The following is a 12,837-nucleotide window of genomic DNA, read 5'->3' as shown; positions in this document are numbered from 1 at the left end:
AAATTCAAAAAATTTGCTTAACTTGGATAGACCATTAAGAGAGATAAAGTTTTTCTTTAAATATTTAATATAATTCTATATTTAAAAGTTAGAACTCAAATTTAATTACTAATTAAATTAAAATAAAAATAATTGTGTTTAGTACGCAGATAAAGTTCACATATAAAATTGAACAACCATTATTATCATCATCGCCTCATAAAGGTCACAATTAATGGTGATCACTTTGATTAAGATTATGTTGAAGATTTAAGTATTTAGTTTTTATTTTATTTTATTTGTATATTGTAGTTATTAAATATTATAATAATAATTATTATTATTTACATATATGATAATTTTTATCTATATTTTTATTTTTATAATTTTTTCTATATTATTTAAATAAATAAAATCAAATCAAAATTGATAGTTATTTAGAAAATCACAAAAATCCATTCCTGACGATGAAATTGCCAATAATGGTAAAGTCATCAACAAAACTCATGGAATTTTTGTCATGCATTTATCGACTATCCAGTCGTGGATATCGGTAATTAGTAATTACTGATAATTAAGCCATTGATAAAGTTAGCTTCATTTTGGCCACTGAGAAAAAAAAAACGTGCTTAGTTTTAACAGCTACGCGAACGTTAATAATATATCACTAAAAATTGAACACTACTGATGATTTTTTTGCAATTATTGACAGTTTTTACCTGTTTGTAATTATGAACTTTCTTATAGGAATCATGAGTTTGGTTATCCTTTATGGTAAGAGACTAAGAGTATTGATTAGAAAAGTTAATAAGTACTGTAAAAAAATTAATTTAAAAATATGGTAAAAGTATATTATGGTAAGAGTATTGACGTACGTACTTGATTCCAAAAGTTACCCTGCAATTATATAAAAATTACTCTGTTTCTTATAATAACTTTCGTATAAAAAAATAAGTCTCAGCATAATAATTATTCTAATTCTTTATGTATAATAATTGCTCTCTTTGTGCTGTTTATAATGCTCAAATTAAAAGTGAAATTTATTTATTTATTCTATATATATTCTTAAAATATTAATGATAAACAAAAAAAGTTATATATAAATTATTATTGATAAGACTTATTTTATAAAATTATTATTCTTTTTTTATTTTTTTTATTTTTCTTTAATCTTATAAAAAAATCAGGATGATAGTAATTGTTACGAGACGGAAGAAACAATAAATTACGGACAATTTTGGTAATATCAACGACTTTTGACTGCCAATAGTTACGAACTTTCTCGTAGTAATTTTGAATTATGTTATTTACTATTTACTATTATAAGAATAAGTATCAAGACTTTTATAAATAACTTGTTTATTAAATTTACTATAAAATTACTATATTAATAATATTAATTTTTTTTGTCGGCAAAAGAATTAATGATATTAAATATATATTTTCACTTTTATTTCTTTAACTATTATTCTTAAGATAAATAAGTGATTAAAAAATATGATATCATTATACACCAATATGGGCACCTAGGTTTGAAGGTTGAATGGGAACGATTTTGTTCCGTTTCATATCAGGTCAAATCACAAGTTCTGTTTAGTCACTGCCAAATACTACATCATCAATGGAGGGTTTCAAATAAAGGCTTGACAACCTTGATTTCACTTACAATCAAATTTGATCTTTATCTACAAGTTCAATAAACGAAGAGGTGAGAGGTTTAGGAGTATATAGTTAGGTGTCATTAAGCCATGCCCCAATTGGCAAATGTCGACAATAACGTGTCTAAAACAGATTTGTGCCATAAGGGGTTCTAACGAGACTAGTTGATAATTATCCTCATGAATAACCAAAGTTACAAAAACCCATTAAAGTTGATGTAAAAGAAGAGTTCAAGTCTCTAATATATGAACCAAAACAAAAAGTTTTCCTTAATATAAAAAAAAAGGTGCTAATAACGTTGGTGGTGGGTCAATTACTACAGTGTTTAGCTTGAGCATTTTCTTGGGATCGATGAGGATTAAAAAAAAGAAAAAAGAAAAATCAGACACCCAACCAATGGCCGTTATTCAATTCAATGACTAGAGCTCAAATTAATAATTTATTGTTATGGTAATTAATGAGGTACAGGGATGGAATGACGAATTTACCCTTCCCTAGTGAAGGACTGGTCTATGTGTCCTGAACATCACAAATTCCCACACCATTAATATCAAACGCCAACGAAATGGAGCCCACTACGGACGAACCAGATTATAGGTATCAAAAAAAGTTGGCTCAGCTACTTAATGCCGAATCACGGTACTTACTTACATACAGCTCATTGAAACTCGTGAGTAGTAGTAGTAATTCATTTCATGCACATTTCAACCAACCAAATAAATAAATTTATAAAATTTGAATTTTGAATAAATAAATAAATAAAAGGAGAAAGTTAGAGAATGAATATCTTATTCAAGGGGGATTTTTGCTTTGTGGGAAAAGGGAAAAGGGAAAACTGACGAAGATTAAGGCGAAAGGGATGAATCAGAGTAAACCATGAATGAAGCTCTGTGCGTGCAAAGGCAGAGATGGAGACGGTTCTCGATCTCACACTGTTGCATGGGTCGGTGACCATAACGTGGGAATCAGACAGTGTTTGCACAATTCCAAGGAGGGAGAGCGTTGACTTGTTACTGTAGTTAGCAACCTCCACTTGCCAGTTACTTAGCCCATGTTAATCCCAAGACCCCCCCCCCCCCCCCCCACCACCATTTTTTTTCCCACCTTTTTTACCCGGATAATAATATTCCCAACTATAGTCAAAACCCTTGTGTCTTTCTAGGATTTAACGTGCTTATGATATTATTATATACACCCCTTTTGGACTGTGTTCAATTTGGAAGCAACAGCCAAGGCTTTTTTTCCATTGAGGTGCTCTTTTTGGGCTCCCCAAACAGAAAATTAGAAATTCACACATATAGGTCAAGACATAGATAAATACTACATGGTGGGGAATGGAAATAATAGAAGGAATTAAAAGAGGAACATGAAAAGGGTCTCTGAATCTAATCTATTTCTTCTTCTCCTTTCCCCTTTGTAATCGACTTTCATGCTCAGAAGCGTTTCGTTTGTCCTCTAAAACCCACATACCATCAACCAAACTCCTAAAGTGATATCCAGAAGAGTGAGAGAATGGTTACTGGGTGGAGAAGAGCGTTCTGCACATCCATCCCCAAAGACAGAGAACCCAAAGTGTTAACAGAGAAACAACAACAACAACCACAACAACAGCATTGCGAGAACACCACCACCACCACCACCAACAACAACAACAATAATCACAGTTCCAAGTTTGGATTTTTCTCCAACCCATCAAGACCCCGGTGCGAGTCTCAGCCTTCATCAACCCCTAGCCTTCGATGTCAAACCACATGCTCAGTCCCAAACAGCCCAAAACTTCAATGCAAAACAAAAACTCCAAGGTTGTTCCATAACTCCAATCCCTCATCCCCCAAGTCACCTTCCAGCTTCTCACTTCTCAAATCCACCCTACGCATATCCAAAGTAAGCAACCAAAGAAATTAGTAGTTACAAACTTTGATTCTCTACTTAACTAGTTTCCTAATCCCACCAACTTATGTTATGCTTGTGCTTATGCCTATTAATCACTTTATAATGGTTGAATTTTAATGGCTGTTTTCTTTTTTCTTTTTGGTGTGTGCAGAGTCGATGTGGAATCTGTATGCAGAGCGTGAGGAGTGGGCAAGGAACTGCAATATTCACAGCGGAATGCTCTCACACGTTTCACTTCCCTTGCATAGTGAAGAAGCACCCGATCGTCACGTGCCCCGTGTGCAACACAAGCTGGAAGGAGCTTCCTGTGCTCTCCATCAACCACAACAACGACAAGTGCGACAAGAGAGGATTCAAGGTCTACAACGACGACGAGCCTCTCATGTCTCCAACTTCACTCTCTCGCTTCAATCCTATTCCCGAGTCCGAAAACGAAGACGAAGACGAAGATGATAACATTAACACGGAGTTTAAGGGCTTTAATGTCAATCCACTTTCCAATTTACCGTCCTCTCCGGCAATTAGGAGGAACCTCGAGCTATCGTTGATGCCGGAGGTGGCCATTGTCGCCGCCAACCGAAACTACGAGAGTTACGTCGTCGTTTTGAAGCTGAAGCCGCCGCACCTGACCAAACCGGCGCGTCGAGCTCCAATTGATCTCGTTGCCGTGCTCGACGTCGGCGGAGCCATGTCCGGCAACAAGCTCCGCCTCATGAAAAACTCCATGCGGCAAGTGATCTCATCGCTCCGTCCAACCGATCGTCTTTCTATCGTCGCATTCTCCGCCGGATCCAAGCGGCTGCTTCCGCTGCGGCGTATGACCGGCGGAGGCCAGCGGTCAGCGCGTCGGATCGTCGACGCCCTCGCTGCGATTGACCGAACACGAGAAGGAACTCCGGTGAAGAATGATGCTGTGAAAAAAGCCGCGAAAGTTCTCGAGGACCGCCGCGAGAAGAACGTCGTCGCGAGCATTGTAGTCCTCTCCGATATCAACGACTCGCGCGCCGGGATCAGTATCCACAAACCCTCGCTCGTTTCCACCACACGCCTTACTCACCTTGAAGTGCCTGTCCACGCGGTGCGGCTGGGAGAGTCTCCCCACGCGCTTTCCGACGACGCGCTCGCGAAATTCGTGGGAGGTTTGTTGAACGTGGTGGCTCAGGACGTTAGGATTCAGTTAGAGGTGGTGTCTCGATCACGCGCCGTGGAGATCGCGGGCGTGTACTCATTTTCGGGTCGACCCGTTCCACTCGGGTCGTCGGGTTGGATCCGACTCGGCGACCTCTACGTCGAAGAAGAGATAGAATTGCTCGTGGAGCTCAAGGTACCTGCAGCTTCCGCTGGGTCCCACCACGTTCTGACCGTACGATCTTCCTATCGGGACCCTCTCACTCGAGAGCCTTTAAATCCCGTTGAGCAGGCAATGCTCGTTCCCCGTCCCCACGCCGTACGATCATCGTGCGCCAGGATCGAACGCTTGCGGAACTTCCACGTCACCGCACGAGCCGTCGCTGAGTCTAGCCGGCTCGCGGAACACAATGATCTCACTGGAGCTCATCAGTTGCTCTCCTCGGCTCGCGCGCTTCTCTTGCAGTCAAGTGAGCCGGATGAGGAGTTTCTCCGCTGGCTCGAAGCCGAACAAGCCGAGCTTCAACGGCGCAGGCAAAGGCAAACACTGAGAAACAGTCGCGTTGAAGAGAAGGCTGAGCCGCTTACGCCGACTTCGGCTTGGCGAGCCGCTGAGAGGTTGGCTAAAGTGGCTATCATGAGAAAGTCTATGAACAGAGTTAGTGACTTGCATGGATTTGAGAATGCCAGATTTTAGTTGTAATTTTTTTTTTTTTTTTGAAATGTATTATTGTGCATAGATTAAAAAAGAAAATATTAAATAGAAAATTGATTTTTAGAAAATGATCATGAGCCAGGGAATGATAATCGGGACAAGGGGTACTAGACGGTTAGAACCTTTCTGGGAAAGAAAGGAAGCGATAGTGATAGCAAAGTGAACCCACATGAGTTGATTGGGCAGTGTGGCTGTTTCTTCTCTTTTGTCCTCTTCTTCCTCTTATAATTTTCGAAAATCCCATAATTCATTTATGAAAAATAATTACATCGATACATAGAGTATTCAGAGAATAATTTTTTTTTATAAAAAAATAGGTGCTTATTTTGTTCCCAAAGACCAATTAATAATAGACGCAGTTGGTGGGTCTAATCTACAGAATGCGATAAAAATTAATAGTAAACTTTGTTTGGCTGCATGAGCTGTTAGGGCTCTTAGTGAGGTTAAAGTAGCAGAAGGGTTGGGGCCTGGCCTAGTACTTGTTACTGGTTACAGATCCTGACAAAGGATAATGCCATGCAATGCAAGTACTTCAGTTTTACTTAACTTGGCATTACTTAGCTTTAATCTTTGATCTGGTTTTACGAATTTCAGCATGGTGGGGGGGTTTGTTATCCTAATTCCATCCAAAGCCAATGCATGTGAGATTTTGTTCGGTAATCTGACATTGTATGGAATCTTTACTCTTTTCTATTCCCATGATTATTTCTGAACAAAAAATATATCTAATGAATTAGTTTAAAATTAATTTAACTTGGTTAAAAGTTAAGAGTGTATTTGGTAGATGATGGAGAGAAATACAGAAGAAATAGGATAGATTTCAATTTTTTTACATTCTAATTTAATTTTAATATTTTTTTTAACCAAACACACTAGGAGAGGAAGAGATATGAAAATGCTTTTAGATAATTATAGTTTTAGATGTGATAAATTTTGAAGTTTTATTATTCTTTTAAGTATTAAATATTTTATTAAAAATTAAAAATAATTAAAACAAATTATGTAATTTAAGGAGACATTAAATAAATTTTTTTATTAAGAGTAAATTATAAACTACAAGTTTAAATACTATTTCAAAGTGAAAAATGCTATATTAGTTGAAAAAATTAATTTATCAACTACTTTTATTTTAGTCAACCAAATTTATATAAGGTAGTAAAATAAATTATAACTTAACATGTTTAATTTCACAATTTAGAAAAATAAGTAAAAAAATAAAATAAACAATATTTCTTAGAAAATTAATCATTCTCAATTATTATTTTTATCGTGCTAATTTATTAATTTTTGTTAGTACAAAAGATTTAAATTCATAACTTTTTCTTTTTTCCTTCAACCATCAGGTCAATCTAATTATTCTCAATTATGTTCTAATTGAAATAATTTGTTAAACATGTTCCGGATGAATGAAAACCTTGTCTAGATTTACATGGTGGTCTTCATATGTAGCGCACTAGCTGGTGGGGTTTTGCTTCCATGGTGCCAAACAAGTACTTCCAAAATACAAAGTTATGTTTTGCAAGTAGGATCATGACGGTGCCATGCCAAGTAAACACTTCCAAATTGCAAAGTTATGGTGCGTAAGAAGGATCATGACGTGTGGAAGAGAGTAAACAAACCCCCACCTCCCGTTTGGTAAATTGCAAGAGAGCATTATTTTCCCAATCCTTGCAGAATGAAATACATGATAGGAGTGATTTACTACGAGTGGTGATGAGTTTGTGTCCTTTAAGCAAGGGATTAAGGATTTAAATGTTGATTTTTATGTATTGAAAAAATTAGCTGACAAGTAATAAGTAATAACTCACCTTTGAGTACCTTCATATTTTTCAAAAGAGATTAATCTCATAAATGGCTTATAAATGATGGAATCCGTATGTGTTGTCTCTTTTTGTCTTTTAATTTTTAATGGAGTATTCACTGTTTCATGTGTCCAGAGAAAGTTTACAAGCAGGTTTACCCTCATGGAAGAACAAAGTGTATGTGGGGACTTTAATTTATACGCACTATTATATACTCGTTATATTATATGCTTTACAATTTTATCAATTAATTGACTTGGAAGAAAAGTTTATAATTTCATTTAATTTAATGCAAGTGATGGATTTTGTAATTTGCTTTGCTTACATGTACCATAACTTTTACAATGAAAAATGCTTTTCTGGTTATGTAGTTTGGCTTGCTGTGGCTATTGCCACGTGTGAGAACTTTATCTTTTTTTTGAAGAAAAGTAGCAAAGAATGGAAACAAACAAATCATAAGATGGTGCGTCAAATCATCAATGCTATTCTGTCAGCAACGAATTTATGTTGGTAAATTGATATGCGATTTTTATTTTTTGGAATCCAAGATAGCACAGCGGAATAAAAGATAAGTTTATTTTTATTTTTTAAAAAAGAAAAAAGCTATAGATGTAAATTTCAGTAAAAAAAAATTACATTTTATACATAATTTTTAATAGTATAAGAATAAGTGTAATTCACACTTGTATAAGTTGATCACTCTTCCTTTTTCAATTTGCACTTTTTACTTGTAAAATAAAATTTCACGTCTTTACCATACTAGAATAAGGTGGTTGCATGGGCTCAATAATTGGACCCACGGATTCTTAATATATGAAAACGATTATTACCCCCTTAAGCATTTACTTGTGCATGTTTTAACCTAATCATCAATGCTATTCCGCGTTGAGCAAGGTTAAAAAAATATTGCATCTCAACACATCCATATCCTTATCTTAAACGAATATCTTATATATCCTATAGTATATATTATTATAATATAGCTTTTTTCTTCACCTTGTTGTCATGACCCTGCTTAACATTCCCATCATTAGTTCTGGTTTCCCAGTGCTCACAGACCACTGGTTCTAGCTAATGGAAACAAATTAATTAAAAAAAAAGAATCACTAATTCTCGTGATATAACAGAGTAAACTTATTTTTATTGGGTTTAACCATAAATTATTGCTGGTCTAAAATTTGTCTGCACTACCATTCAATTATGCATTACATAAAACTAAGCTTTATCATAGTCAAATTCCTTTAATGATGCAACAACAATCCATAATTAAAATATTAAAAAAATCTACATTTGAATCAATTAAATATGTTTTTTTCATATTTGTGACATGATTTTCCAAATCCACTCTTGTGTGCAACAAAGTTGGACTATGTTATGACTATGACTTGTCACAAAGTTGTAAAAGATGAGAAGAGAGAAGACATGAGGCCTAAATCTGCGTGAAATAGAGAAAATTGACCATGAATGCACTAACTCATAATTTGAGTCTTTTGGGCCGTTTCTTTCACTTTTGGGGGATACTGAAGAATTCCTTAATTTGCGCGCACTTTTGGAACCCTTTTAAGTGGTGCTCATGATCATGAGTGCTTCCCTTTACTTTTTACTTTTATTTGTGCCACCTCTCAATTTTAATTTCTATTATGTAAATCCCAATAAAGGCACATTCTTAGCTTCTACATTTAACTAAGCATACAAGTAATGTTGGGATAGGTTCTTCCTTGGTGGCCAAATAATCGAACTTGCATATGGTTTTACTTTTGGAAGACAAATCATCTCGTTCAGCCTGTGAGATCCAAAACAATGAGAAGAGTTGGCCTAAATTTTCATCTATTATGAAGTGCTTGTCAAATTTTCCAGAGGAGACTTTACATGCAAATAATTAAGCTGAGGGGCTATTTGATGGTGTTTTCAAATATATGCTACTTTTTTAACGTAGATTTTTTTTCAAGTTTAATCGTCCTCCCCTACCTGTTTTAACTTCACATCATCACTAGCTTCAGGATTGGTATAGTTACCTAAACAATTAATTATCTTTTCCTTCACATTCTTTGTTTCACAAAATCTTTATCATAAGAACAGGGCATGGAAATAGTGTACAAAAAAAAAAAATTGCTAAAAAGTATGAAAGAGAGTCGATAATAACTGAATATCAATGCCAACTATGATTTCGGTCAAACTTCATTTTTTTATTTTATATATTTAACTATTCACGCATTAGAAGTTGTTTTTGCTCACAAGACCGATGCGTTTGTGATAAAAGGACTTGGGCTAATTCTCATAGAACATATCCTTTAAAAGTGACAAGAAGTTTTAGTGTGACCAAGTCCTAATCAGAAGATTAGTTTCATAACTAGCCTAAAAAAACCAAAGCTGGTAAAGATACTTAGGGTCTCATTCAACATCTAAAAGTCCTAATTGTGGTAGTTAATAAATAAAGAAAGCTGGTTTCGCTAAAATACATAGTGTAATTCTTCGTTAATTGGGTATGAATTACCAGTTCCAAAAATAAATAAAAAATTGTCAATATATAATTTTTGGTTGCCCGAATTCTGGAGATCACACATACGCAAGCAAGGCTCTGCCAATCTGACCTATGGGCCATTTATTCAGACAGCAGGCCTAGGTCAAAGCTCAATTGCTTACGACCCAAAAAAGCAATCACAACCCAAAAAAATGTGTAGTATGTGGTTGGGTTTATCTTATTTCTGCAAGAATCTTGCTATTTACACCCCTATCCCCCTTTCTACCTCTCAATTACACATTATATCCTTTTTCTTAAAGAAATACATTCCTTTTACTTTCCAGAAATGTATTTCTAGAATTACATATACCTATTTCGAGAATGTATCTATGGAACTATAATTCATAGTTCCAAAGATATACTTTTGGAATAAATATATATATTTTAATAAAATATCACTTAAGAATTAAGATTACTGATGAGAAATAAAAAAAGATGATAAACGTTTATCTTATACTCATGTTAGTTAGTCTTATTTTTATTCTACCATTAGTATTTTTTAAATCCTATCTAAAATCTTATTTTCATCTTATCTTTATTATTCTTTAAATCCTAATTTTAAACCATCTTCACCATATATTAATTATATAATACTATGTTTTCATCATTATTATACAATATTTTGTGTTTTCCTTCATGTGACAATGTGTTTCAAGGTATATTTATCACTAAGATTTAAAGAACACTAGTGATAGGATAAAAATAAGACTAATAAATATGGATATAAAATAAATATTTTTTTTATCTTTTTATTATTATTATTTCTTGTCAACCATCTTAATTTGATTAAAAAATATATACATATTCCAGAAGTATATCTCTAGAACTATAAATCTTAGTTTTAGAGATACATTTCTGAAATAGGTATATGTATTTTTGGAAAGTAAAATGGGTGTACTTCTTTAAGAAAAAGGGTATAATGGGTAATTGGGAGGTAGAAAGGGGGTATGGAGTGTACTTAGTAATAAAGGATGTGTTAATAGTAGTATTTGTTCTGCTGATGTGGTACGATGGGACTTGGGCCCTATTTATTACGTAGCAGCAAAAAAATAAACAGAATCCTGCTATTCAAACCATTAAAGATGTTGGACAAAAAAATAAATGCCATTTTACTATTACAAAAAATTAAAAGGGTTAAAAAAAATTTGGTGCACGTAAAAGTTTTTCTTTGATTTTCATCCTTCAAAAATTTAAAATCAATAATTTTGGTCTATCATCATATGACATCATTTAAATGCTTGTGTCTGATGAAAGGTCTAGTGCTCATTCCAAGTAACACTATATAAATGCCTAAAACTATTTATATTTCAACCATTATTGTAAATTATTTGATTAAAGATGTTTTGGAACTTTGTAAAATGAGTAAATTTTAATTTTGATCTCTAAAATATTGTTTCTCTGGTATTGATTTCTCTAAAATTTGAAATAATTGTTTTAGTTCATATATAATGAGTGAACTTGAATGTTGATCTTGTAAAAGTTTTTCTTTAATTTCAATCCTTACATAATTTGAAATAATTATACTTAGAATTTATTTTAGAATAGATAAAAACAATTGTTTTAGGTCTCAGTTTCTTTTAGAGAAATGAGTTAACATGACACTACAATGGTTAAGGAGACAAACCAACCAAGTAGTTCATTCTCTTGCTAAGGCTTCTAGGTTACATGCTGGCATTCATCGGTTTGATTATATTCCAGCTTTTATCTCTTTTATTATTTCAAATGAAATAATCTATCTCTAGAAAAAAGTGTCACCTAGTTAGGATGATTACGTTCCTTTCCGTTAAATAGTAGTTAACCAATGCAATGCTTAATAACAGTAAAATCTAAAATTATTAATTTTAATTTTAGAAAAATAAAAATCAATTAAAAACTTTTACAGGACCAACAACATATTTAACTGTAAATAATTTTGGTGGTGAGAAATTAATTCGTAAATATTAAAAAGTCGTAATTGTATTTGTAGCTTCTGTTGATTAACAGGGAATAAATTCTTTGATTACGGTAATTAATTGAATCCGAGGGGCCAACCTTGACGTATGATCATTGATAATGGTAAGAAGGATTTTCCCCCTCAAATTGCTTCATTCTAAGAAGATGTTAACCATAGGGAGGACCCATCTAAAAAATTAATTAATTAGTTTGGTATGGGAGTTAAAATAAAGTATAAAACTATATAAGATTATAACCGAGTGATTTGTTGGTGACTTGTGAGAGCTTAATTTTACTGTAGCCGAATAATTGTTGATGTGTTATTATATGCAAGTTATGTATTACAGTGGAACTTCAAATTGCATTTGCAAATTGGTGAATGTGTATTGTAGGCAGTAGCAACTAGCACGCAACCAAAGTAGTTTTTTAATCACAGCATATTGCAGTTGCAGGCATTGAATGAAAAAGGTGCCTATCTTCCACCGGCAATAAGCATATCCACTATGTAACAACCAAGTTGAGACTTGAGAGTTTACTTTTTCTTTCGCAGCCAAAAACTAACCACAAATTGGTGCATGGTTGAAGAAATCAATAAGATTTTTTTTTTTATATTATCTTAAGATGTTTTTCTAATGTTCGATAAATAGATAAGTTCAATTCACATCAAGTATCAAATAATTTAACATATATACACAACTAATAACATTTTACAATTTTATTTTATTTTTTATCAATTTAGCCATTAAATTATATATATACATATATATTTAGAGCGAAGTTTGGATACCTAACACATTCATAAATATGTAAAAGTGTAATTTTGCTTACACATTAAATAATATATTTTTTTGACAGAACATATCACACATCAAATAATGTTTTATAATGAAGTATTAGGCAGTTTTTAAATTATGTAAAATCAAATGATTTTTTGGGAACTTTTGATACAACAGTGTGAGATAAGAGATTAAAAAATTAACATATATAAAATTATTATTAAAGGTATAAATTTACCAAAGTTTGACTCTTGATAGTTGATATCAATAATGCTATCCATTTATAAAAAGAATAAATTTTAAATATTTTTAGTAGCATTAAATTTAAAATATGTTTTATTTAAAAACATGAAAATATTCAATATTAATTTTTCTAATGATATATTAATTTGCTTGATATTTTGCGCGTGCAAATGGAACAAAACACTAGCT

At 33.2% G+C, this 12,837-nt stretch overlaps 1 protein-coding gene across 1 annotated transcript; it reads left to right on the top strand.

Moving 5' to 3' along the window:
* Positions 1-2,849: 2,849 nt before the first annotated feature.
* Positions 2,850-5,575, top strand: LOC114408945 (probable E3 ubiquitin-protein ligase EDA40). Its single transcript, XM_028372181.1, has 2 exons — positions 2,850-3,522; positions 3,683-5,575. Exons 1-2 carry the CDS (start codon positions 3,151-3,153, stop codon positions 5,354-5,356), a joined length of 2,046 nt encoding a protein of 681 aa, XP_028227982.1. The 5' UTR covers positions 2,850-3,150; the 3' UTR covers positions 5,357-5,575.
* The last annotated feature ends 7,262 nt before the right edge of the window (positions 5,576-12,837 follow it).

Source organism: Glycine soja, chromosome 1 (assembly GCF_004193775.1).
Source record: "Glycine soja cultivar W05 chromosome 1, ASM419377v2, whole genome shotgun sequence".
Lineage (NCBI taxonomy): Eukaryota > Viridiplantae > Streptophyta > Magnoliopsida > Fabales > Fabaceae > Glycine > Glycine soja.
Note: the sequence above shows the minus strand (reverse complement) of the source record. Positions and strands in the feature narration are given on the sequence as shown.

Excerpts from the sequence above, each read along its gene's own strand:
- LOC114408945 (XM_028372181.1), top strand. The coding sequence starts at position 3,151 with ATGGTTACTGGGTGGAGAAGAGCGTTCTGCACATCCATCCCCAAAGAC. Across the intron at positions 3,523-3,682 it reads CCACCCTACGCATATCCAAA|AGTCGATGTGGAATCTGTAT; the intron begins GTAAGCAACCAA and ends TGGTGTGTGCAG.